The 25,077-nt window shown below is 40.1% G+C and overlaps 2 protein-coding genes across 7 annotated transcripts; both read left to right on the top strand.

The window, feature by feature from the left end:
- Positions 1 to 2,822: 2,822 nt before the first annotated feature.
- On the top strand, positions 2,823 to 5,531 carry LOC144031781 (G-protein coupled receptor 68-like; the record flags this gene model as incomplete). The annotated part of the gene is made up of 5 exons (XM_077539206.1): positions 2,823 to 2,842; positions 2,922 to 3,035; positions 3,684 to 3,810; positions 4,180 to 4,345; positions 4,434 to 5,531. Coding segments are annotated over 5 exons (645 nt in total), but the record flags the coding sequence as incomplete, so codon positions are not given.
- Positions 5,532 to 5,751: 220 nt separating this feature from the next.
- Positions 5,752 to 25,077, top strand: adck1 (aarF domain containing kinase 1). Of its 6 annotated transcripts, none has more exons than XM_077539342.1 (11): positions 5,752 to 5,848; positions 6,420 to 6,559; positions 7,590 to 7,673; positions 14,060 to 14,263; positions 16,583 to 16,741; positions 17,697 to 17,855; positions 18,094 to 18,210; positions 19,125 to 19,274; positions 20,390 to 20,587; positions 22,890 to 23,083; positions 23,551 to 25,077. In XM_077539342.1, exons 2-11 carry the CDS (start codon positions 6,428 to 6,430, stop codon positions 23,708 to 23,710), a joined length of 1,557 nt encoding a protein of 518 aa, XP_077395468.1. In that variant the 5' UTR covers positions 5,752 to 5,848; positions 6,420 to 6,427; the 3' UTR covers positions 23,711 to 25,077. The 6 variants fall into 6 exon arrangements, with proteins under 6 accessions (XP_077395468.1, XP_077395474.1, XP_077395473.1 ...); XM_077539345.1 differs by lacking the exon at positions 5,752 to 5,848 and adding an exon at positions 5,854 to 5,912; XM_077539343.1 differs by lacking the exon at positions 5,752 to 5,848 and adding an exon at positions 5,899 to 6,050.

Raw genomic sequence — 25,077 nt, 5'->3', positions numbered from 1 at the left:
GACTCTTTCTGCCCTTATGTTGATTCCCAGCCGCTGGCTGTGGATACAAATGGGCGGCCTGCGTCAGGACGGCCAACCGGTGGAAAAGTGTGCCAAACATATCATGTGGTGACCTCTGACAGGAAATGCCAAAGGTCACTTCTTCTACGTCTTGTGGAATTGAGGCTAAACTGGATGAAACCATATCAAACTCGAGAATGTTCCGATCCGATTCCTTGACCGTATTTTATATGATGAGGACATTTTGCACAATCCACCTCAGCATCGCTGTCGGCATGACTTATTTGACACAATGATGCGTTCGGTTGTTTGCTTGTTGGCTCAAATACAGATGATGATGATGATGATGATGATGATGATGGTGATGATCCATTTGTGATCAAATGACTAGATGAAAAAGGACTCATCATACATACATGTTATTCCCCAGCTGTGCAGAAATATGTGATTTGATATTTGATGATTTGTGTACTCGCAATTGTGCTGTCATTGATTGTGGTTGGGCCGTAACCTGTTTACATCTCATGCAATACATGTGAAATGTTCCCATGGCCAGTTTATTGCCTACAGCACATCCAGCACAATATTATTAGTAGTAGGGTCAAGATTTATTACAGTAGATGAACAAAATGAGCAAAAGTATCATTGGAAAAACATTTGCAAAATAAAATCAGTGTGTTTTTATCAAATGAAAGCTGGCTGAAACCACTTTTTGATGTCTACAAAACTAACTCAAAATAACTTTTGTCAGTTTGTTCCATATAGAAGCTTTCAGGGTGCATTTTAAATGTACTTAATCTGATGTGACGACAGCTGTTTGTCCGTCCGTCCATCCAATTTGAGTACGAGTGTCACAGAAAAAAGCAAGTGAGGCAAGTGGCTTGTTTACACAAATGAACGGAAGTCATCAAAACAAAACATGTATGTATGATTTTATGTATAGTTTGGCTCATTTTCCCTTTCCTACATCTGAGCTGCTGTCAAGCCCTTTTTTAAAAAAAGGGAACGCTGGGTGGGTGCTGACTCTATCAGGTACTTTTTTAGAATAAATGTATCTATCGATTATTCAACCGATGAATCGACTAATTGGATTCATTTGAATTTTGTATTAAAGTGGATTACAAAAGCATTTTTGTTCCCGGATTAGTGTTTACTAACTAGTAATTGATGTTTATTTCCTACTTTGTATTTATATATTGTTGTGTGGATAATAAGCTACTTTTCCTGTCCTGTCAGTACTAGTGCAGTAATGCTGAAATTCTTTCTTTCCTCTAGGGCAGCAGCAAGGAACTGCATCAACCTTGTCCAAGAAGAAAACACGACAAAGACCTCATATGAGTTGAGGCCATTGTTGAGCGAGCGCTCTAATCGATGAGCATCTTCATTGGTTGTAAAAATCCAAAGCAGAAGTCGAAAGAAACGGCTGTGCTGGTTCACTTCATTATGAGCTGCACCGTCAGCCATGAAATCCACCAGTACCTCTTCTGCTTTGTGTATATCTTCGTACTCTTGGTAAGTGTGCGCCTACGAAATATTTACTGAGCACTCACATATTTCATCACAAGTTACACTCTTAATAGAATGGACTGTTTTCAGAATGGATATTCAGATTCCTGCCAACCGTACGGGCCACTTAAGTGAACAGTTGGCATCCAAAAAATAAAAAAATAGGAACGCTTCATTTGCTTTGGTACAATAGCGCTACGTGATAGCATTCAACTCAACTCACTTTGCAACAGAGAAAAGAGGCTTCATGTTGTTGATTGTCACTTAGTTGAAATCAATTCTTCTTATTAATAATATTTACATTGACACTAGTCTGCGAGCTTATGTTGCGGCTCAAATTGGCTCATTTGGAAAAGGAAAAAAACCCAACAACATCGCGGTGGATCCATCTTCTTTCCTGCTTATTTCTGTGACACGTGAGCTCATTGCCCACTCCACGATGCCGCCACCACAGACTGCCAGATTCCCGCTCAGCCTCTCTTGGATTTCAGCCAATCCCTCGACAATATTGCACGTTTCAGTGTCATGGGAGGAGGAGTAACATGGTGCTCTACTTTTTTTCACTTGAGTGACCGGACTTGGAGTCAGCAAGTCAAAACTGATACTGATACTCAAGGACACTGTTGGGTACAAGCTCACAACCTGCCCAGTAGGGGTGTCAAAATGAGCGCGTTAATTTTGAGTTGATTTCAAGTTCCTTTTAACGCCGCTCGTTTTTTTTTGAAAGTACGACAGCTGTGAAGTGGGTGACACTGACAGCAGTTGAAGCCAATCACGAGCGGTCGTCACCACCGTCAATCTCTTGCAGCAGCCAACCGGCACGCTCGTGACCTGGAGGCAATTAGCCAATCACATGCCCGGGGGTCATAGATCATCCAAATCGTCCAAAATCAAATCAAGCAACAGGAGTAGAAAAGCTGGTCCTTCCTGGAGAGCCACTCTCCTGCCTGTTTTCCATGTCTCCCTCGAACAACACACCTGATTTGATGAACAGGATCATCGGAGGTGCTGATCATTTGAGTCAGCCGTGTTGGACGAGGGAGACATCGAGAGAAAGAACAATACTATACATTCTCGGACCGTTAGAAGAAAGATGAAATCTAATGGCGGCTCAAGATATTAGCACTACATTTGTTTGTTTGTGGTATATCAAGAGAAGACGTATGAGTTTTCCTCATTTTAGGTGGCCGTTCCCTCCAACCTGTGCTCTCCGTACCATGCAGCACTGCAGCTAAAGCAAAAGAATGAGCTTGGGCTTTACTTGATGAACCTGACTGTGTCTGATCTCTTGGACCTGCTGGCATCATTACCACTCTGGCTCCAATACTTTTTCCAGGTCAACCAAACATTCACAGTCACATGCAGCGCCTGCAAATCCTCCATTTTGGCTTCACGTTTGTGCTTTGTTGTTGCAGAGAATGCTTGTGTCACTTGTGTGGCTTTCTTCTATATGAGAACATCGACATCAGCATTGGTTTCCTTTGCTGTATCAGTCTGGATCGCTACCTGGCTGTCGTTCACCCTTTGAGGTGATCTTGAATCCGTTTTATAGAAGAGTTAACATCATTTCTCCAGAATTGAAAAACAACAGCAACAAAAGCAGAATCCGTCATTTTTTCTTCTTTCTTTTTTTCTTTACAAACTCATCCTAACTCGGGCTGGGGGCTTTATTTTATACATGCTTTTCTGAAAAAGAAGAACACTTGTCACTTTGTATCGACATTTACTGCTAACTACCTAGTAGGCATCAATGTTGCCACAGCTACTTTGAAAAAGTAACTGAGTTACTTCACTTCTTACTTGCTTTAAAAAATAATTACGTTAGATTACAAGCTACTTAAACACCGGTTTAGCACCGACCACCCTGTGTAATGGAAAAAACGTGTTTTTAACAGTGATGTTTAAGAACAAAGTTTGTTTTATATTCAAAATAAAATAGACACCCTGTGATTGGCTGCCAACCAGTTCAGGGTGTCCCCCGCCTACTGCCTACTTTTTTTTCTTTTCTTTTTATATATATACGTGGCCCTCAAAGGAAAAGGTTTGGATCCTCCTGACTGAAAGTGATGAAACTTGTGGCAGCTGCCTAATAGCATTTGTCAGCACTGTTTGATTAGTTTTTCTTGATGACGATGCCTGAACAGGAAGCAATTTGTGTTCTTTTCATTCCTCTGCAGGTTCACCTCCCTTCGCTCCGTAAGCGCAGCTTGTCTTTTTAGTGCCATCATCTGGCTTAAGGATCTTGCAGTTGGTGTGGTTTTCTTCCGTCACAAGGAGCTGAGCAAAAATCCCGACAAGCAATCAGTGTGCTTTGAGCACTGCCCCATGCAGCCTTGGGAGTATCCAATCAACTAGTACCGCTTCACGTTTCTCGAAACATTTGTCGACTGGGTGTAACAATGAGTGTCTACACTCCACTTTCTTCACTTGAAACTTGGTTTGCAGGCACTATAAGCAGAAATCCTGCGGACATTTGAACCAATCAGAAGCCTGCCATGTGCATGTGTGAAAATGTCATACATCAAAGTTTGAAAACGATGGAGATAAAGTTGTTCCGTTCGACAAAACTCTCACCGTTAGGGCCACTGGGCGATAGAAAGAAATGCTCCCCTCAGTTTTCCAGCTCCAAATGCAATGGCAAGAAATATTGTGCCCTAAATGTTTGGTTTGCAGATCAGCTTCCTGTGTTGTGTGTGCGCTTCGTGCTGTGGCACGCAGCCGGATCAGAAGAGCAGAATCCGACAGTTGGTTCGCGGTCCCATCCTCATCTTCCTCATCTGCTTCTCTCCTTACCACGTCTTCCTGCTAGTGCTGGAGCGAGACTGCAACTTTATTACAGGTATGCTGCTTTCTTTTCCACAAAGTGACATTTTGACCTTGTCAAATTGCCCTGTCGCATCATCCGTCCTGTGTTCTTATTTCCAAAGGGATTTTCAACTATTCCCACCTCGCTCTGTTATTGACCTCTTTGAATTGTGTGGCTGATCCCGCTCTCGACTGTTTTGTCAGCGAAAGCGCACGCCGAGGTCTTTCCCGGGCTATTTCTCGACCTGCCACGAGAGTTCTCTGTTGCTGCCCTGGCAGCTGCCATGCCAATCCCGCCATCTCCGCCGCCGATTCCCACGATGTCGCCACTGACGAGTGATTATGCTCGAGCGCCTTCGCAAGAACTGCAGAAATACAATTCTAATCACAGCGGATGAGCAAAAAATAATCCTACCATTAACTTTACAAACTAGCAATCACGGAAAGACTTCTATGAAGGCGAACCAGATGACAAAAAGGATAGAAGAGCCTGGAACGTGAATGGGCAAAATGGATTTGAAGAACAAGGAGGAGGGGCCAACCTCCGATTTTCTGTCACTTTTTCTGCCACATGCGAGCGACCACTGCTGATGCTGCTGTGTTTTTTGTTGTCGTTTTGGCATTGAAGTTCCAGACACAGTACTTTATATTTATATTTTGGATGTTAAAAACATCATGATCAAAGCAGGAGACTTTCTGTTTGTTTCATGCTAACCCCTCCCCCAACAAGATATAAAGAACCGACAATATCAAATAAACACACACATTATTGAGTTCCTCCACAGATGTGTGCACCTTCATCTCACTATTAGCATGGATTTCAAACATATAAGGGCCAAAACATGCTCTGTAGTTAACTACTCATTTCACAGCATCAGAAACAACTGGACTTACATTACCTTGCTTAGGAATCTTTAACAGTGTCAGATGATATCAGACTGCACTGGGATTGAACCAACAACCTCAGGGGTGCAAACCGACCACTCTACTACTAACCTGTTGACCTGTCAGTAAATGGCTGCTGAAGCTACAAGTTTAAAAATAACTTCTGTAAGGTATTTGCAAAGTTTTTTTATTTATTTTTTATTTATTTTATTTATGTATTTATTTTTTTCCAGTTATTCCGGTAAGCACACTCGACCACCGTGGTACGTGTATTGCACACAGTATAGCCAATATGGCGATTGTGAGCATTTTGAACTGCGTTCACGCTTGATACTGAATTGACCTTAACGTTAGAAGAATCACCCAAGTATGTGTGTGGTTTTTGTAATATTATTGATTGTATTTATTATTTGTTTATTTTTTCTTTTGTGTTTATTTATTTTTGTTTCCCCGTTATTATTAAAGTTAATAAAATCCCAATTGACAATTTTCAACCAGATGATGGCGGAAATGGATCAAAAACTACCGAAAGAAGAGAAGAAGAAGAAGAACAAAAAGAACTACAATAACCAGCGTTCTTTGCGCGCGTATTCAGGAAGCTGGCGAGGAGGTCAAAAACAAAACCGGCCGGCAAGTGGAAGACATCGTGAAGGTAAAAGTTCATTCGTTTTACTGACAGTTTAGTGGAGCTGAATAGCGCTTGCGGAATTTCGGCGGTTGGTCTCCTATTTATTAGTGTTTTTTTTATGATAAAATTCAATTGCATAACCCGAGCACGTTTCTGCTGCTCTGAGGTAACAACCAGTGAATTTTGTACTCCCAAGCGAGTAAACGAACCCAAACTCCAATTCGAGGTGAATCTGTCCTTATCTACCAGAAACGTAAACCTTAATACATGTCAACGAAATCGGCTCTTCCTTGCACGTCAAGGGACACATGGGCATGCATTAAGGTGATAAAGGTGATATTGAAATTAGTCGCTGACATTTAAAAATAATTGCTTTTCGACGAAATAATGCATTTGGTAAATATCGGCCTCGGTAATAGTAGCAGTTAAGGTTTGATGTTTATTGTATTGAAACGAGAACTTGTTGCAATGCTTTCAGTAAATGTATCTGTTTTTATTGATTGATTTATTTTGGGGTGACTGTCAGGATGGTATAGTGAAATCTGGCAACATTATCGCCACAATGTCAAATGAAATGTTTTTGTTATTCTCCCAGTGCCCCTAATGGCTCTTCGGCTGCTCAAAGTTCCAACTCTGGCCACGGCAGTGTTTGCATCTTCTGGATTTTACCTCTTCAATCGACGACTTGATTTCAATGACCTGAGTTTGATCCGCTTTGGACGAGCTGCTGCCACTGTAAGATTCGACATTGATTATTTGTATGTATATTTGAAACAAGATTAATTGCAATTGCTCAGTGAATATGTTTTAATTGCATTCGTATTGTAATCAAGTCGGCACGTTGTTTAAACTTGATACTTAGCCTGACATGTGGTCTCCAAATATTTAAGAGTTGACTGACTAATTCAAGAAAAACTGTATGCTTGATTCAAGCTCATCACTCAGCACGTCAAGAATGAATGGACCTGGCTTGTGATTATTTTATTTTTTTTACTGCAAACTTCACTATTTCATACATTATGGTTAAGTGTTGTTGGAAAATACAATATATGTCAATTGTACTGTATTTTTATTAGTGATGGTCCGATCCGATCCACAGGATTGGTATCGAGTCCGATCCAGGCCAAAATGGCTGAATCAGGATCGCGTTGTTTTTATTTGAACCAGTCAGATCCCATCTATGAACCCAAACTATATCAAATATTCTCAACTCCACTTTGGCTAACGAGCCATAGAACAGACGAGCTGTTGCTTTGGTTGACGTGCCGCTGTGCGATTTTGTCACATGAACAGAAGCCTACAGATGTCAGTATCAAATGACTTTTACAGTGACAAAGCGAATCGGATCGTATGGGATAGGCCGATCCTTGAGCATCGGTATCGGATTTGAAAATGTGATATCGAGCCGTCCCTAATTTTTATGACTTGGCTGTGGTGGCCGTGGACAGCTTGGAAATTGCCGTGCGGTGGATTTCCTTGCCACAAAGAAAGAAAATGCCGACATCTGTTGCCCAGTCGGATGACATAGACACGTGCAAGTCCTTTTTTATTTTTTTATTTTTTACTCAGTTATTAATTACGTGTAGAGAAAAACAGGAAGTTATCTGTATCAGGGCAAAAATACAGTTATCATGCATCCCTACCTCTGAAAAATAAATAGCAAATTTAACAAATTACAACATGTTTCATGGTGAGGATTCTATAAAGCACTGATTGGGTCCTATTCAAATTTCTTTACATGTTTTTACTTATTTTTTTCCTGCAGACTGCTGTCATCAGCTATGACTATCTGACTGCTTTCAAATATGTGGAATATGGCACAGAGGAATATTGGGCCCTTAAATCCAAGGTAGGCAGATACACGAAATATATTTTGCATTGGACAAGGAATGAATTGTGAACATGAATGGAGTTAAGATGAGCAACATGCGTTCAAATGTGAGAGGTGATGAATGATATTGAGTGGTTTGTCATTTGCTCGAATGGCCAACAAAAACTCTCACCGAGGATGAGCAGTGCTGCTCCATTGAGCTGGATTGTGACCAACTAACTATCCACTTACCCTCGGGAAAGTCATCCACTCGTTTGAACGCTCAATTCACAGAAGATGCAGCAGTCGCCGAGCTCTTTCTTTACTGTGCCTCACCAAAATGTTACTCTCGCAAGTTTTTTTTTTTTTTTTTTTTTTTTTTTGCATTTTTAAAACATGACTGTTTTGTTTTGGCAAACTCAAAATAACTTACTGGTTGTCTACTTTGAAGCAGAGATCTAAAGGAAATTCAGCTTCATTGTGCTTTACACAATGTTTCAATGCATTTGTACATGTTGGACTTATACTGTAGTCGGACTCGAAAGTATATTTGTATTCAAGTTCATTTTGCAAACAATTATCGGCTTACTTAACGGTTATCGACATCGGCATTTCCGAAATTATTGGTTTATAGTATTATTGTGCATCCCCACTGCTGAGCCAATATATGAGGTCCATGATGATTTGTTGTGAATCAGATAAGAAAATTCTGGGAAAAAAATGTCTCTTAATACCACGTATCCTCTTATTCCAGATTACACGACTTTTTCAATATCTTGGTCTAATTTTTATATCTCATAAACCTGGCATTGGAACAGGGCGCACACACACACGGTCATATCGCAAGCTTTATGAAGAGAGACACGATCCGCTTTTTCTTCAAAGCGTGTGCTTATTTTGAGCGGGAGCGTGAGAGGGTGACGAAGGCGGCAGTGAAGACAAATCGGTCCTGATGCCTAACGAGCCCTTTGGTTCCTCAGCTGCATGAGAAAACAGCGAGCATGAGCGCACAGGCAGTTAGGGGGGAAGCGGCCATTTCAAAAAAAATCTCTCTTCAGGCCTGAGAGAAAAGGGAGAACAAAATGCCGATTGACTCTGTGCATCGTGCACGTTTATTGCACCTGCCTCCCAAAACAAATAAGTCGTCTTCATCTGGGATGTTCACATACGATGCAATTGAACTGAACGGATGCTGATATAAAGGCGTGGTGGGAAAAGGTATTCAAGGCCGTGAGGATGCTGATTCGTGTTAATTCTCTGTTGCTGATACATTCATTTGTGATATTTTAAGTCAAATGTGAGGGTTGATAAAAAAAAAAAAGTTCTAACCTTAGTGAGAAACCCTGAAAAGTGTGAAAGTGGTTTCAGAAAGGAAGGTAAGTGAAACCAGAGGATACGAGGGAACTCGAGCCTGTTTCATAAAAAGAGGTCATTTAAGCTCTCGCTCAGTTTCCATAGTAACATGGTCCGTCAACCGAACCTGGTCGGTAGCAGGTTTGTCACAATGAACCCCGATTTTTCCCTGGAACCGCCTCCTTTCAGCCACACACGACATTACATTTCCTCATTCATTCATTCAGTCGGGATGGATGAAATATTATTCCAAATTCCATTTTTGGACACGTCAGTTTGAACCAATTCACGACATAAATGTGGCATAAAATCCTTCATCTCTACAAATTTGGGTTACAAATCCTCCTCATTTTTGGTGTACAAGCGTTTTGAATTTTTACAATCATGTAACTTGTTAAGATGCTTTTATGTTTTGACGGGTGTGATGCAGGTTTGGCTGATTTGTGCATGTTTGATGTTGCTCACTGTGGTCCAAGTCATGCGCATTCAATTTGCGTGAATGTGCCGATGCACGACAAATTTGAGGGAAACCTGGTTGTGGTCACATTAAGTTGAACATTTATTATTCTTTCTTTCCCCAGGAAGTTGTCAGAGATGATGTCACAGTATAAATGTTCAGTGTCTGACAGGAAAAGATGATGTTGTAATAGTAGGACAATAGTAAGAAAAGGCATTGACTAAACTTATGGTAGTTAGCAATAAGCATCAATTAGTGTGCTTGATTGTGCTCAGTCACTGTGTATGTTGCACGCTCCAGCCAGCAGATGGCAGCATTGACCAATTCCTGAGAGGCTCAGCACTGCAGTTCTCCCACCAGACACATGAGGGTACTTAGCATAGATAAAAGGAAGTTTTCAGGGAAAATGTACATGGGTGATGCTTGGTTAATGGTGACCGTCATGTGCTGCAGTTTAACAACCAAAGCAATCTGCGGCAGGGAAATCCATAAGGCGGGATGGGGAATGCCGTTAACTTTGCTTTGGAAGTTGGCTCCTACAGTTAGGTCATCAAATGCTTATTTCTGGCAACAAAAGCAGCACATAGTCAGACTTATTTTCATGTGTGTCATGGATGTGTAAATGATGGCGTTTGACTCTGCTGCATTTTGTTTGAGGACGAAATGCACACCAGGATTTCTATTTAGTTTCAACACTTGATGTTTGCACACACAAAAAAAAAATCCACTGGTCAAATGTGGTCTTATAAAGTGCAATTCTAACCAAGGAGAACAGCAGGAAAAGAAAGTGCATGATGCATTATATATTACAACAAACATTAACAGACACGTGGCATACCTGATGAAGAGAAAACATCAAATGTGGTCATATAACATATCCCTACATAGATTAAAAAGACACGGTAATAACTTGGAGTTTCTAATCATTTCAAACTTGAAAGCAAAGCACAGAAATGTCTCTGGTCAAAAGGATGACGCGAGAACACGAGTAAAAGGAGAGAAGTAGTGGTGAAGGAAGGATGCAAACTGGAGTTGATGGGCCGCATTAAGAAAACAGGTCATGTTAGTTCCTGTTCAATTGCACAAATTGTGTGTAATTATGATGCAACATTTATGCAAACACTTTCTATTTCTAACAGCTTAACTGACCATGTATATGCTATACTCACATCAATACAAAGCGTGAACGTAAGTAAAATTGCCAAATTAGCGAATGAATACGTTTGCCCGAGAAATTGAACCGGCCACCATTAGTGAACTTCAGGTGGCCTGACATTGGTGGCGTTAATGTTGAACACTGCCTGGAGATAACCGGCACACACAAGATACACATGCATGTACATAGTATTCCATTAGAATGTCACAGTCACATTATTATCATTATTATTATTTTCAATTATTAGGTTTCATATCTGATTTTTTTTTTTTTTAACCATCGATGAACCCCCCATTTTAGTAAATCTAATCTTGTTGCATTTAGACATGCGGATGCGAAACATGCCAACAAACACGAGCCATGCTTGACCCCGCCCCCACTCTCCCTTTTTTTTTTTTTTTTTTTTTGTGTGCTTGGCGGCTCAACGAGCCTCACTGAAGCGAATAACGAGCTAATCATGGGCATCCTAATAATAAATGGGCCTTGTTCATAGTCCGCTAATGCCAGTCGTTAAATTCTGGTGTTGCAAAGAAATCATTTCGTGCAGCTGTGCTCTCAATATAGGAGCAGCTGCCCAAACAGCACACAATCAGCTCACCTTTGACTCCTTCCTATAAAAGACGTCAGAATTGAATATCTGTTGTCTCTTGTACTTGTGCACATATTGTTGTGGCACAATGTCGCCATCCCTCTTACCAAAATATTCTTTCTAATTAAACATGTCATTATTTTTGCGTACGGTGGCTGTATCAGGTCACTTGAAGTTCGCTGATGCTGACCCGACAAATTTCATAACTAAATACAATGAAATCAAGATGTTACCGTTTTGTTTTTTTATGTTTAATATTTTGAGTTGAGTACTCTTAAATTGATTTTTGTGCTCGTGGGGGTTTCAGGGGGAGCCATCGGCTGCCAGTCGGTGGTGGAGTTTGCAATTTCATTTTTTGGCCACATGTGGTCGTGGCAAAATAGAATTTCATGCATTGAGCAGCTTTAATGTAAAATGATGTAACAGTAACCGTGAAAATCAACACTGCATATCAAATTAATCAAGTTCTTTATTTTTGTTATTGTTTGGTTGGTTTCAAACAAGAACGCTGACATTTAACTAAATGTCCTTACGACTTACATGCCGAGGCACTAAAAAGTGAGCTGCTTGCAGGTATTCAAAGGTTGGAATTGGTGAAAGGAACAGCACATTTGTCTTCTCCAAATTAAGAGCAAATTAATTCCAATATCAAGCAGCTCAGGGACTCCTTGGAAATGAATATAAATAAATATGTATAAATATGTATATTTTCAGAGATGGGCACTTCCATCTCTCCGTCGGCCGGTCGTTGACGGATGCCCTCATTTTCTGCAACAAAGCCTTGAAAAAAAAAAAAAAAAAACACACAGACTGAGAAGGACCGTCTACTGAAATGACCAACTGGGGTTTCATTGAACAACTTAATGCACGCTCAGGGAGGGCAGAATAACATTTGCCACACGCTCGAAATCAAAATAAAATTTTGGTTATTTGCCTTGTCCTAATTCCCCCCCCCAAAAAATGGATTCTACGGCGTATGGATTGAAGGTGGGCGGTGGCGAGCCTGAGCCAATGCCAGACGAGAGTCACGTCAGGCTTTCAGAAAGCATCATTTCCATGGTGATGTCATTATCAAGCTGTGAGCCAGCCTCTCTGGAACAAAACATCCTGATTACTTGGAAGAGAGCGGCGATGATGAATCAAATGATTAGACTCCAAGCAGAAGGAAAAGCGACGTCGGAACATCATTCGCATCATCCTTGCTTCCAGATTGCTTTCAAATGATATTACCCTAGAAATAGAGACTTGCGTCAAGTAACGTCCGTTCAGACAGAGACGATTACACCAGTACAATTGTGTGACAAATATACTGCTAAAAAATTCAAGGAACAAATTATTCCTTTAATTGTTTTGAGCAGCATATATGCTATATATATATATATATATATATATATATATATATATATATATATATATATATATATGTATATATATATGTATGTGTACTGCTAAAAAAAAAATCAAAACAGTTAGGGGAACACTTTGTTCTTTTAATTTTTTTGAGTAGCGCGTATGGACTTTTTTTTTTTTTTTTTTTCCCCCGGTTCTCCTTTGTGATGTGTGAATGTTTAAACTCGAGCACAAAGTTTATAGGCAATCTTTACACAACATTGATGTACTATTCATCCATGCACAAGGTAATGTGTGTAACAAATACATTGATGTGATTTATACAACAATATACCTTTTAGTGATGACAGCTGCGGCTGTTTGAAAGAGTTGTATAAATAAAGATGACTTGATTTTCTGTTAATATTACATACCGTAATCATTTAGTTAGCGTTAGATTTAGTTCCAGCTCTGGCCTCTCCATCAGGTTTGATTGTGAGAATTGCGAATCTCCCGTTAAATCCACTTTGGGACTGGCCAAGTTGAACCAGGCGGTCCTCTGGGAAATGACCATCACCGACAAACCGTTGCTGCATGCTCTGCCACCAGGGCGGCGGCGTTATCAGGCCTCTGTTCCGGATACATTTGTCGGGCATCCCGTCTGAAATTCCAAAGAGCGGCATTCCAGCTGTGGAGGCCGCTCTTTCCCGGTTACGCCTGTCGGCCGTGCCGTGGGCTGCTCGTTTGACTTTTTAGTCTGTCTGGGCGTGTGTTTCGTCTGCAGAGGTGGCAATTCACCAACGATGCCTCTGATGTTGAGAAGTGAGCACCTTGTCATTCTCTTTGGTTCGGAGGCGCTGGTGAGCAAGAATGAACAGGAATGCTTCGAGATGAGCGAATGGAGCAAAACACAACTTTGGCTGTATTTTTAATCTGGCGTTAGCATTTTCATATGGCTCAAAGTTCCAAAAAGTTGATTTTTCTAATGTTCAGTTTACACACTCGTACATAGACACACGTGAACAGCACGAGACGTCCTTGCCAAGCTATAATTGATGCTCAAGGGCACATGACGAATTATTGAGATGTTGAATATTTTTGGTTCATTGTTGCTATCCCGAACGTTTTGTGAGTAGTGTATTTTCACAGAAAGCTTATTTTCTTATTTTTGTCCAAAATGACTTAGATTGTCACTTAAATTGCCTACTTTCCAATGATGATTACTAAAGAACAGAATAAGGTGGACTATTTTTTTTTTCTAATGAAAGAATAGAATCCAATCTTCATATGCCATAGCAGTGATCATCTATCAAAGATGAATGTTTAAGAATCCATTCGGCCGCCTATTGAATCTATTCAAGAATTGCGTGCTGTAATATCGCGATATATTGCCGAATCGATTTTTAACACCCCTAATGTATATGTAATACAGTATGTGTACTATATGTTATCATAATTCTATGTATTGATCCACAAAAAAATGATTTGATTTTATTTGTATTGTAAATACGAATGTCTCGTGTATTCCGCGCTACTTTCAGGTACATCAACGTTCAGCAGAGCGTCTTCGAGATCTGTGCTGTTCAAATCGTGGTACCTTTATCAAGGTGGGACAGCACCTTGGTGCTCTCGATTATCTCCTTCCAGAAGAGTACACATCCACGCTGAAGGTACTTCATAGTCAAGCTCCTCAGAGCAGCATGGAAGAGATTGAGCAGGTCATCCGAGAGGAACTTGGCAAGGAGGTAAAGAAATAATAATAATAATAATAATAATAATAAAGTTGTAAAGCAGGGGTTAACAACATGGCAGGCACTGGGAAGCCCCCAAGGACCACTTGAATAGCCCGCCGGCCTTTTCCAAAGTCATGGGATGTTATTTACTAGACTTGTTTTACAAGTGAAGTAAACGTTGCATTTGGTACGTCCGGTATATTTCATGAGACGAGCTTGAAGTTGGCGAGCGCCGTCAGGCCCGATGCGCCTCCAAGATCTGTGGGAGCCCACTTTTAAGCCCACGTTCTTAAAAAAAATGTGTATGTTTTCATACTGATTTGCTTACAATATATCTATTTTAGTATGATTGCAGTAAAGCAAGAATCATTTTCAATTTTTGGTATAACCATTTGGTTCTACCCCTCTGTGTTGCAGTTAACGATTTCTATAACTTCCAGAGCATCCAAAATGGCGACCTTGCAATGCTGACACAAACTCATGTGTTGCCGTCCAACTGTGAAGCCTCCGGCTCCAATTTATTTTTGCCATAACTCATTTTAGTGAGCCCATTCAATGAGCGGATGTTGTGTCTTTTGGGAACTGAGCCCTGATGAATATATTACCATGTTTAATACTGGTAAGAGACACAAAAGTTATTATATCCCTCACATTTCTGCATATATTTTCATGGGACAAAGCTGACTACGTAATATTGGAAATGTTAGTTTTATGTATTCATATATATATATAGCATAAATAAAGACTTTTATGGGGTACTCACTATCGAAAATAGGGGAATAATCTCTGAAAACCCCACGAAATATTGAGGTACAACCCGCAATGTATGACTTATGGACCAAATAAAAATCCACGTTACAGTGAATCTGCAATAAGTGAACTGCGAAGTCGCGAGGTTCTTGTGTAATGTATCATTTCATGCAATATAACCAAGTCAATGTTGAGCTTGCACCTGATTAGCCAACATTCAAGTTAGACTCGCGCCACACAAATTTTGACACATTCATATACAGTATTAGTTGTTGTGTTTTCACATATAAGGAAAGCAAGAAAAGAAGATGAAATAAGACGAGGATGCTTTGAAAAGAAGACTTGTCTTCAAAGTTGACTTCAGGGGGGAAATCACTCACGAGTTGGAAGTGAGAAACTTTGTCAAGGTGAAGGTTTAATTTAGTTTGACCTGGGGTTGTAACTGCAGCTGTTTCTCAAAGGAATGTGCAGAAAGGGAACCGAGTAGTAAAAAAACAAAAAATCTTTTTTTTTATATCATCTAAAACAATGCATGGAAAGGTTGCATAATCAAATTGAATTTGTCGTTTTTTGTAATGTACTGCAAATGACACATTTATTATATTTATTTTTGTGCTGATTGTTCTGGATATTAAAAGAAAATGTGTGACATTGCTCAAACATGTTGCTCATGAGTAAAAATAATTTTGATATATGTATGAAACTTCAATTAAGACATGCAACAGTAAAGTCGTTTTGGTATTAAAACTTTGAAAAATATTACTTTGAGCAATTGTCCTCTTTTAATTGACAACTGCCACAAGTGCTCGTACCAGTAAAACTAATTGATTTCAAAAATGGAATTGACCTTCCTGTGGCACCTTCCTGTAAATACGCCCTCGGACATTCAATAACCGTCGAGATGAGCTGAAGTGCATTCACAGCAATGGCAAAGTTGTCAAATCTTCCTTGTGATTTCTCGGCCAGCTATTTTCAGGATGCCGATATTTCTCTTCCAAGCAAGCAAATGGGCTTTAATTCTTTTTTTTTTTATTTAGTGAAGCGTCTCACCATGCAATTTTGCCCAAAAACAAAGGAAATGCACATCACTGTCATAAAAAGTCATAAAAAGGACAGAGACGCCTCACTCACGTCGACCGATTTTCGTTTTTGGATATTGTTCCTGTCAAGCAGGGTAAGGATGAATTTATGTGACCTTATAGTTTCAATGTTTTGTTGGCAAGTAAGTCAACAAACGTGTGGGCGGTTAGCTACCCGGAACTATCGTTAAAATGCACCTCAAGGTGCTGAACAATAAAAAAAAAAAGAAAAAAATCCATAGTACAATAGTGCAGAAGCTCCCACAGGAGGAAAAACCGGCGCTAAAAACTTAGCATCAACCAAATAAAAACAGTTAAACGCTAAAAGAAAACAGAATAAATGGCAAAAAGAAAGGTAAAAGACAATATGATTGAAAATAAAGAAATAAAAGGAGTTAAAAAAAATAAATATATATATTTAAATGGCAAGCAAAAAAGGTGTGTCTTGAGCCTTCTCTTAAAAAACATGAATAGTCTTGTTACTCTTCCTATTGTCTTCCAGCTGCCAGAGTTGTTTGCTTTCTTTGACGAGACGCCTCAAGGAGCGGCTTCTTTAGCTCAGGTCCATAAAGCAGTGCTGCATGATGGCAGGACGGTGGCTGTTAAGGTCCAACACCCCAAAGTCCAAAGACAAAGCTCCAAAGATATTTTGGTGATGGAGGTGAGTTGTAGCACGATACAAAATATGCAGACGCTACAAACATTCCAATGAATCTGGGACATTGTGAAAATGGAAATAAAAACAGAACACAATGATTTTCACTTCTTAACCTTGTTGGAGGTACTCAACCCCATCAGTTTCCTAAGCGCATTCAGCAAACATTTTGTTTTTCAAATGAAGACATGGGTATGGGTTTTACTGGTGTACTCCACAAACTGAACAGGGTGAGTAGCCTTTTCTTCCAATCTGGTCTCTTCACCTTGAAATCAGAATTGTGAATTCTTCGTGCAGCTTTACCAAGTGGTCTTTTAGTTTTGCTCGATAGCTAATTGTGCTCAAGTAGAATTGCAAATCATGCAGGTTGGACACTGACTTCATCACTTAACTCGATCTATTTATAGAACACTTGAAAACAATCACCTCTCTTTTCTTAAAATGGAACCCATTGGTAGTAGATAGAATGAAAACTGCAGAGGCCCGATAATTGAACCCCGCGGAGCACCATACTTTCCGTTATCCATGTCAATTTATATTACGATAATCAAGCCATCCGCTTAAATTCCCTGCTGGCGTCAGCTCCAACAACACGAGCCGTTTGTGTGCTTAAATAAAGTGAGATCAACAACCAGCGTCTGCTGTCAACTTGCTTGAGAGACGTGACTGAAGTGGGCATCCGTCAATCCGTTTTCTTTTTGGCATTCGTCAGCCCGTGACCACAATGACGGGGGAGGGGAAAAAAAAAAAAAAAGAAAAGCCACTTCCGACAGTGCCGAGTGCATCAATATTTCTAAGTGTCTCGTCAATTGTTAATCGTCAACAAAATTGGCGGATTGCCGGAATGTCCACTGAGCTAAATAATGATGTTAATTAATGAAAGAAAGAAGAAGAAAAAAACGACACCCCCTTGTTTTCCCAGTGAAGTAATAGTGATTCTCATTCTGCTGTATTTTTGAAGGTGTTACTAAGAGGAGTCCGTTGGCTTTTCCCAGACTTTGCCTTCATGTGGTTGGTGGAAGAGGCCAAGAAAAACATGCCACTGGAGCTGGACTTCCTGAATGAAGGACACAATTCAGAAATGATATCCAAAAAGCTGTCCCACTTGACCTTTCTCAAGGTAAACACTTTTTCTTTTCCTCCTTTTATGATCACGACTCTTCTTATTTTTTCTCTGATATGTAAACATGTTCTGTTCACATGAAAAGGTGCTGCTTTGTTTGACATTACATTTGTTCATAAAGGTCAAATGTCTTCAGACTGGTTTCAAACTTGAAAAAAGAAACAAAAGACCACCCAAATGTATTGAATTATTTGTTTACATTTTCCCATTTCTAATCAATGAATGTTCTTTTTAGGTTCCTGCGATCCACTGGGACTTGTCCACTAAGCGGGTTCTGACCATGGAGTTTGCTGAGGGAGGACAAGTCAATGACAGAGAGTACATGAAGGAGCATGACATCAACGTCAATGAGGTTTGTTGCTTATTGGTTCCTCATTTTGCTCTTCCACAATATAAAAGCTAATCATCATCATGGTGTCCATAGGTGGAAAACAAAACAATACAAAATAGAATCAATAAAGACTGTACTAAATAATGAAATAAAACAATTATACGAATGAATGCTAATAAAAGAAACCATCATGAGGCTAATACAAAAAAAACAAAGAAAAAGCCAAATACAACAAAAAGTATGGAATCACCATACTTTTTGTTGTATAGGGGTTAGCAACCAGGACCTTAGGAAAAAGATACTGACTTCCAAATTTTCTGTAAAAAAAAATAAAAAATCACTTTATGTGAATGAAAAGATTATTTGCCTAAACTTGTTGATCATTTTTCATGGATGTGATATCTCGTGCATTTTGTCACATAAAGAAAATGAAAATTTTATGATGGTTCATCACAGTTTTCTTTTCTTTTTATTATTATTATTATTTATTATTATTATTATTATTATTTTATTTATTATTATTTGGAGGCAGATTTCCTTGACGTTCTGCTATCTTAAGTCGGCTAAAAACACTAAAGGCTAAAGATGAACTTGTTCTAATAATTGCTCATTTTCATACACTTCTATTAAAAATCTATTTTTGCTATTTGGCTATTTTTGCAGAAATCATCTAAAGAAAAAAAATGTCTGCATTTTTTTTTTTTTTTTTTTTCTAGCTCAAAACTTAATGCTGCCGACATTCGGACCCTATAAAACTTATATTTGTGTTTGAAATTGCCCTATTGAAAATGTTTCTTGACAAGAAAATACAATTTGCTCAGCTGGTATACGAGTCAGAACGTGAATGTAAGAAATTATTTAAAAAAGGAGACCAATTGTTGATTCCTTATATTGTCTTTCATTTTTCTTCCCTTTTGCAATATTTGTTTCAACAGATTTCAGAAAAGCTGGGCAAAATGTACAGCGAAATGATCTTCATCCACGGCTTTGTGCACTGTGACCCGCATCCTGGCAACGTGTTGGTTCGAAAGGGTCAAAACAGCAACCAGACGGAGATCGTCCTACTCGATCATGGCCTTTATCAGGTTGGAAATCTTCAAGCGTCGCAAAGCGCTAATAACACAAAACTGTTCCAATTTGGTTGTCCATTTTCCATGTGCTGACTGAGACCTTGAGTAAATCCACTTCTCAGAAGACACACAATTGGGAGCCACGTACAAGTACGTTGCTGTTGCGCACACCGACAGACCCGTTTATTAGAGCCCCAGCAGACTAAAAGCTTTTTGATAAACGGCTCTTTTGATGTGTTCTTAGCAGAGTGCACGGTGCCGTCTGCAAATTGGACGCAACCTGCGTGTACTCTCAAGACAGCATTCATCAACAAAACGAAGCATATGATCAGAGGTTGTTCCTGTCGACTGAGGATGACCAACGTGCAGCTTCCGTCTGCAGCTCAATTGGCCTTCAGAGGATTTCCACAGTCACAAATACACTTAGGAAGGAAAAAAACAAATCCGTATGCCTCGGAGTGCTTGGCAATTCAATCATACATGCGACAACATATTTAAACAAAAATCATTGTAATAATAATAATAATAATGATCAGGGTGATTGTTTAGAACCTTTCCAAGCGTTACAAGCACATTTTGTTTGATATTCAAAAGTCACTGTTGGCTGCCACCTGCTGAATAAGTCGTTTCGAAACATGGCGGTCATTAAGACCGAGTCAGAAAAAAAACATTTGTGCATTTAAAGAGGCAATTCGATATTCTGGCGTGCCAATCACTCCAAATGATCAGAAACACAATATAGGATGCATGCAGACAATATCCAAATTGTGCAGTTTTTGAGGAATGTCAAAATGAGGAAATTGCTGTCCATTGAACTATAAAGAAAAGCATTAATGAACGACTTGAAAAATGAAAGCTCAAACATGTAGTTGAACTTGTTAACTAAACTTTGGCTTGAGAACGATATCGACACCGCCAGTTTCTCCTGGCATTGTGTAATTGTTCAATTAATTACTGAGTGAGTGGTAACATATAGAAGCAGGAAAAGCACCTTGAAAATAGAGAAGCACAATACGAATCAAGGCCATTTCATTTGCTATTCGCCCACAAGCACAAATACAAACGTCGATGCATGCAAGATGCTGTCTTGTACATTTCATTGAAGACGCAATTGCCATTTTTGTGCCCAGGCCCTCCAACCGGACTTCCGGATGAACTACTGCCGGCTGTGGCAGGCCCTGATTGATCAGGACATGCCTGCGGTGGAGCGCTACAGTCGCAAACTGGGAGCCGGAGACCTGTACCCGCTCTTTGCTTGTGTACTCACCGCTCGGTCTTGGGCTGCCGTCAACTCTGGGATCGCTCGCGTGCCGGTCACTCGCGCAGAGGTACCATTTGATATTGTTTCAACAGAGAAGAGCTCTCTGATGCTGACAAATTACAACACGTGCCACCACTCAACTCAATTTGAAGAACAACAGCCACTTAAACAAAGTGGCCAGAAATATAAATCGGACATGAGGAAATGTAATATACCGTAAGTTAGAAATAATACAACAAAAACAAAGTCAAAAAAATTCAAGCAGTTGAACTGAATGAATACATGATACGTGTGCGGTTTAGCAGTTCAGATAACGGATGGATGAGGGTGAAGATGATTGCTGAATACATACACAGACTGAGCTTTATTTCCTGTTATAACGGGTAATTATTCAACATAGAGATTACTCAATAGTTTTTTGTGTGTTTTTTCTTCGGTTGCACATGGAAATTTTGTCCATAAAGGAAATGAATAGAATTGAGCTTCCCACGAAATGCGACAAGCGGCCCTCCGACATTTCGTGCTCGTGAGCTGAAGTGCATTCACAGTAATGGAGAAGGTTGCCAAATCTTCCTTGTGATTTTTTTGGTCAGGTATTTTCAGGACGCCGAAATTTCTCTTCCAAGCAAGCGAAGGGACTTTTATAATTTTTAGTGTGTTCCTAATCGGATGCATTTCATTTCATTCTATTCTACGAGTTAGTTTTAGATGTACAAATCGAATTGTGCTGAGCTGTGGAATGTCAGAAAAAAACCAAAACTGTTTCTAGTTTCTCATCATTATTTCAGCCAAAGCCACGTGGGCCCAGTCCAACCCTCGTCGGCCAATCAGTGTTGAGAATGTCATTTGCAAACAAGCACACTGACCGATAAAGAAAAGCATTTAAAAAAAATAAACAACAACAGCCGCATACACGTGCAGCGTCGTTCCAGGGGCAATAATAAATTGGGAAAATGTCATCGCGGTCTGTGGGAACAAAAGGTATACAACACCGTTTTATTTTCTACTAATTTGGCTGTAGGTCAGGGGTGTGGTTGAAATAAGATATTTACTTTTTTGTTGTATGTATTTAATATCAAAAGTTTTTTTTCTTTTATGGTGAGTGGTGAGTGTAGCCCCGCCCCCCTCCGACATGCAAAGACCACTGGACCACATTCTATGCACACCATACTAATTGTAGCATCCCACCACCCTGTATAGGATAATCAAGGTTGGAGAAATAGATTTATGATGTTAACTATGACATATAGCATATTTTTACGCATCCAGGTTTCTTACTGTTATTTTGAAGCATCTTGATTTTCCCTGTAAAATGCTCTTTTGTGAGATTGCTGTCCCCTAACAAAAGCAAATGACTTAGTCAGACATTTTATTCTCTCTGGTCACAATTAGAACGCGTCTCTTGCATAAAATAACTCTGATTTATACATTAGGGAGGAAAACCTGAAATTGCTTTGCACCAGTTTCCCCTCCTGCTGGCTGCATTCCGCTCGCCTTTTGCACCGCCTATTATTGCTGCACTGGCTCTGAAATTCCTGATTGTCGCTTTCAGATGCAAATGAGAAGTTTTCTGTGTGTCCCGCTGACAGCTGTGACGCTTGCAATATTACCTCCGATAATTGCTACTAATTGTTCGTCTCCAAGCAGGACTTAGCAGAGCGCAAAGACTGTTGATCACATCTTTCCGATGCCACATTGTCTGTATGTCTGTCCATCGTGGCTGGGGTTGTTTATGCTATTAGGAGAAATCTGTTATCGGAATTGCCATTCATTGTGATAAAGCATCAAATGTAAATGGAGTCGATATTTTAATAATTGACAGCAATCGTAATAATATTCATGCTTAGCGGCTGTGGCAGTAATTCCCAAACAGGTTGCCATGGCAACCTCTTGCGCCATTTACAGTTGCAACAAGGAATCGCTAATATTGATGAAAAGTAGACATTTCAAATGTGTTGGCAATGGTGATCATTATTCATTTTTTGGGGTTGTGCGATTATTATGTCTTCACCCCGAATGTGACGCCCTTTTATGATGTCATTTGTGCTCGACATCACAAAGCTCAGCAGAATTGAGCAGGTGATGCACGTTCGCATGCGTGTGCGTTGCGGGTCCGCTCGGCTCCGTCTTGACTCCGCGCTCCGGACAAAACTCAGCGGCTGCGGTCCGGCAGCACCGTCGCCGACGACTTCCAGCCGTGTTTGGCGTGAATAAAAGGCATTAAAAAGGACGGAAAGACAGGTGGACATTCTTTGGTTGAACTCGCTGTGCACTTCCGTCGCTTCCGCAATGACGTTCCATGCAGCATCCTTTTTTCGAAAAAGATTGAATTTGGATTATTGCCGCCTGAAAATGTGGTTTGTTGTCAGGATGTGGAAATTCGGACCAATGCGGCGCTCTACCTGCCCCAAATCAACGAGCTGTTGAACCGAGTTCCCCGCCAGATGTTGCTGCTCTTGAAGACAAACGACCTCTTGAGAGGAATTGAAACGACTCTGCGGACCAGAGCGTCATCGTCGTCCTTCATCAACATGTCACGCTGCTGCATACGTGCGTTGGCCAGGTACAACATTAACACACTTGGAATGTTCCTAGACACTCGACGTAAGCTTCTGTTCCCGTTTCTGTTGCTGGTACATTTAATAAGCATAGTGAACTTGATGCTCCTGTCAATTGAGTTTTTGGCCATTTGTGGGCCACGAGTATGCTGGACCAAAACTGCCAAAATTCTCAATAAATAAATGACTTAAGTATAAATGGGAAAAAATCCGTTTTTATTTTCACTTTGAGTAATTCTGTGTTTGAGTTTTGGCAGCTTTGGTGCCTAAACGTGTCTCGGCTTGGACTCCACCGTCGCAAAGTTGCCGGCTCGGCTTGCAATGACGGACGGCCATCTTGTCAACTCAAGTCACAAGTTGAGGTGACGGTGGACAAGATGGCCCAACTTTTTGTATTTGTTGTCAGTTTCATCTTGATATCGGAACGTTTCCATGGAGACTCTTTGTAACTTTTCTCTGCTTTGCCTGGCAGACACAAAAGGAGCAAAATGGATTCCAGGCGGAGACGACTGCAAATGGCGCTCGCAGAGTCCTTCCGCCTGTGGCGACTCGCCTTGTACGAGTTGCTTCTCTGGTTGAGGAGCTCCCGCTTGGGACTTGCGCTTTCTACTCTGCTGCCATTTCTACACTGAGACACGTGCAAAAATGGTCGGACGTCGGCGAGCGCAAAACAACAGATTCGATTCCGACAATTCTCAAGATGCAAAAACTGCTTGTTGGGAAAAAGTCAAGTTTTGTCGTGAATCGTATCATGACATCAAGTCCCATCTCATGAATAGAACCAGTGGTTAAAAAAACAAAAAACATTTCACTGTTCCAAAACGGATCCATTTTCAAAGTGTTCGTGTATCTCGACAGTAATATTGGGCCTGATGATGAGAGCGTATTGCTCCACAGAACACACATGAATATATACATCAAAGTATTTCAATGATATGTTTGTTTATGTTTCGTTACAAAGGCTTTGATTTCTGTATTTTCAAATCGCAGCACATCAATTGTCAAAATGCTTTGGAGCTCTCAGCTAATTGACAAATTCCAGAACCAGCTGTTGCAGCTTCCATTTTGTCTTTTAATTAATCTGTACATTTGACATATTTTGATAAATTAGCTCATGTTATGCGATGTCAGTGTTGCTGTTTTCCCAAATGAAATCCGGTACTGTAAGTGCAGACGGACGTATTTGGATCAAAGTGGACCAAGAGTTCAGTTCTTGTCGAAACTTACCTCAGTTATGCTCCACTTTTGGACTTCCTGCAGCCTCAATTTTGTTGATTGAAAAACGAGTTACTGAGTCACTCCTGCCTCGAATCACTTTCTTCTGTCAAGACTTCATCATTCTTCGATTTTAATCGGAAGTCGTTCTAGCTGCGATGACATTCGACTCTTTTGTTTTTTCGGGCCGGCGATTGCATGTCAGACATCTGCAGTTTTACATTAGTTTTGTTTTTTAACAGAACTGTCCGTGTAAGCGGTTTTTTGGTCGGTTTATTTTGTAACTGGTGTTGCCATTGACGATGAGACGCGCACCCAAAAATCCACATCCCAACATATTCTTCTTCTTTCAAAGTGGCAGCAAGAGAAGTCTGCTGAATGAATATCTTTCCTATTATCAGAAAGTACCGTATGAATGTTAACAAGTGAAAGTTATGTTGAAGATTTTCGATCTTAGCTTAAAGGCCAAATGTCTTTTTGTCATTTCATTCCATGCATGGAGGAAAAGTGCTTTGCTGGAACCACAACACAAGATTCCTTTGCCTTATTTAACACTATACGTTCAATTCCTAATTCATAAAGTAGATCAAATAATTGGAATACGTTAGCGACATGTAACGGATTGCAGTGGTGATGTCAACAAATGTGAGCATGTCGATTGCTGCCAACATTTTCAATCTATTCTTTTTTTTTATTATCATTACTTTGTAACTTTATGCTACTTTTTCATTTCATTTTATAGGTGGCTGTATATATATATCTAATAAATATGGCGTTTCTCTGA

This window comes from Festucalex cinctus, chromosome 12, assembly GCF_051991245.1.
Source record: "Festucalex cinctus isolate MCC-2025b chromosome 12, RoL_Fcin_1.0, whole genome shotgun sequence".
In the NCBI taxonomy this organism is placed as follows: Eukaryota; Metazoa; Chordata; class Actinopteri; order Syngnathiformes; family Syngnathidae; genus Festucalex; species Festucalex cinctus.
Note: the sequence above shows the minus strand (reverse complement) of the source record. Positions and strands in the feature narration are given on the sequence as shown.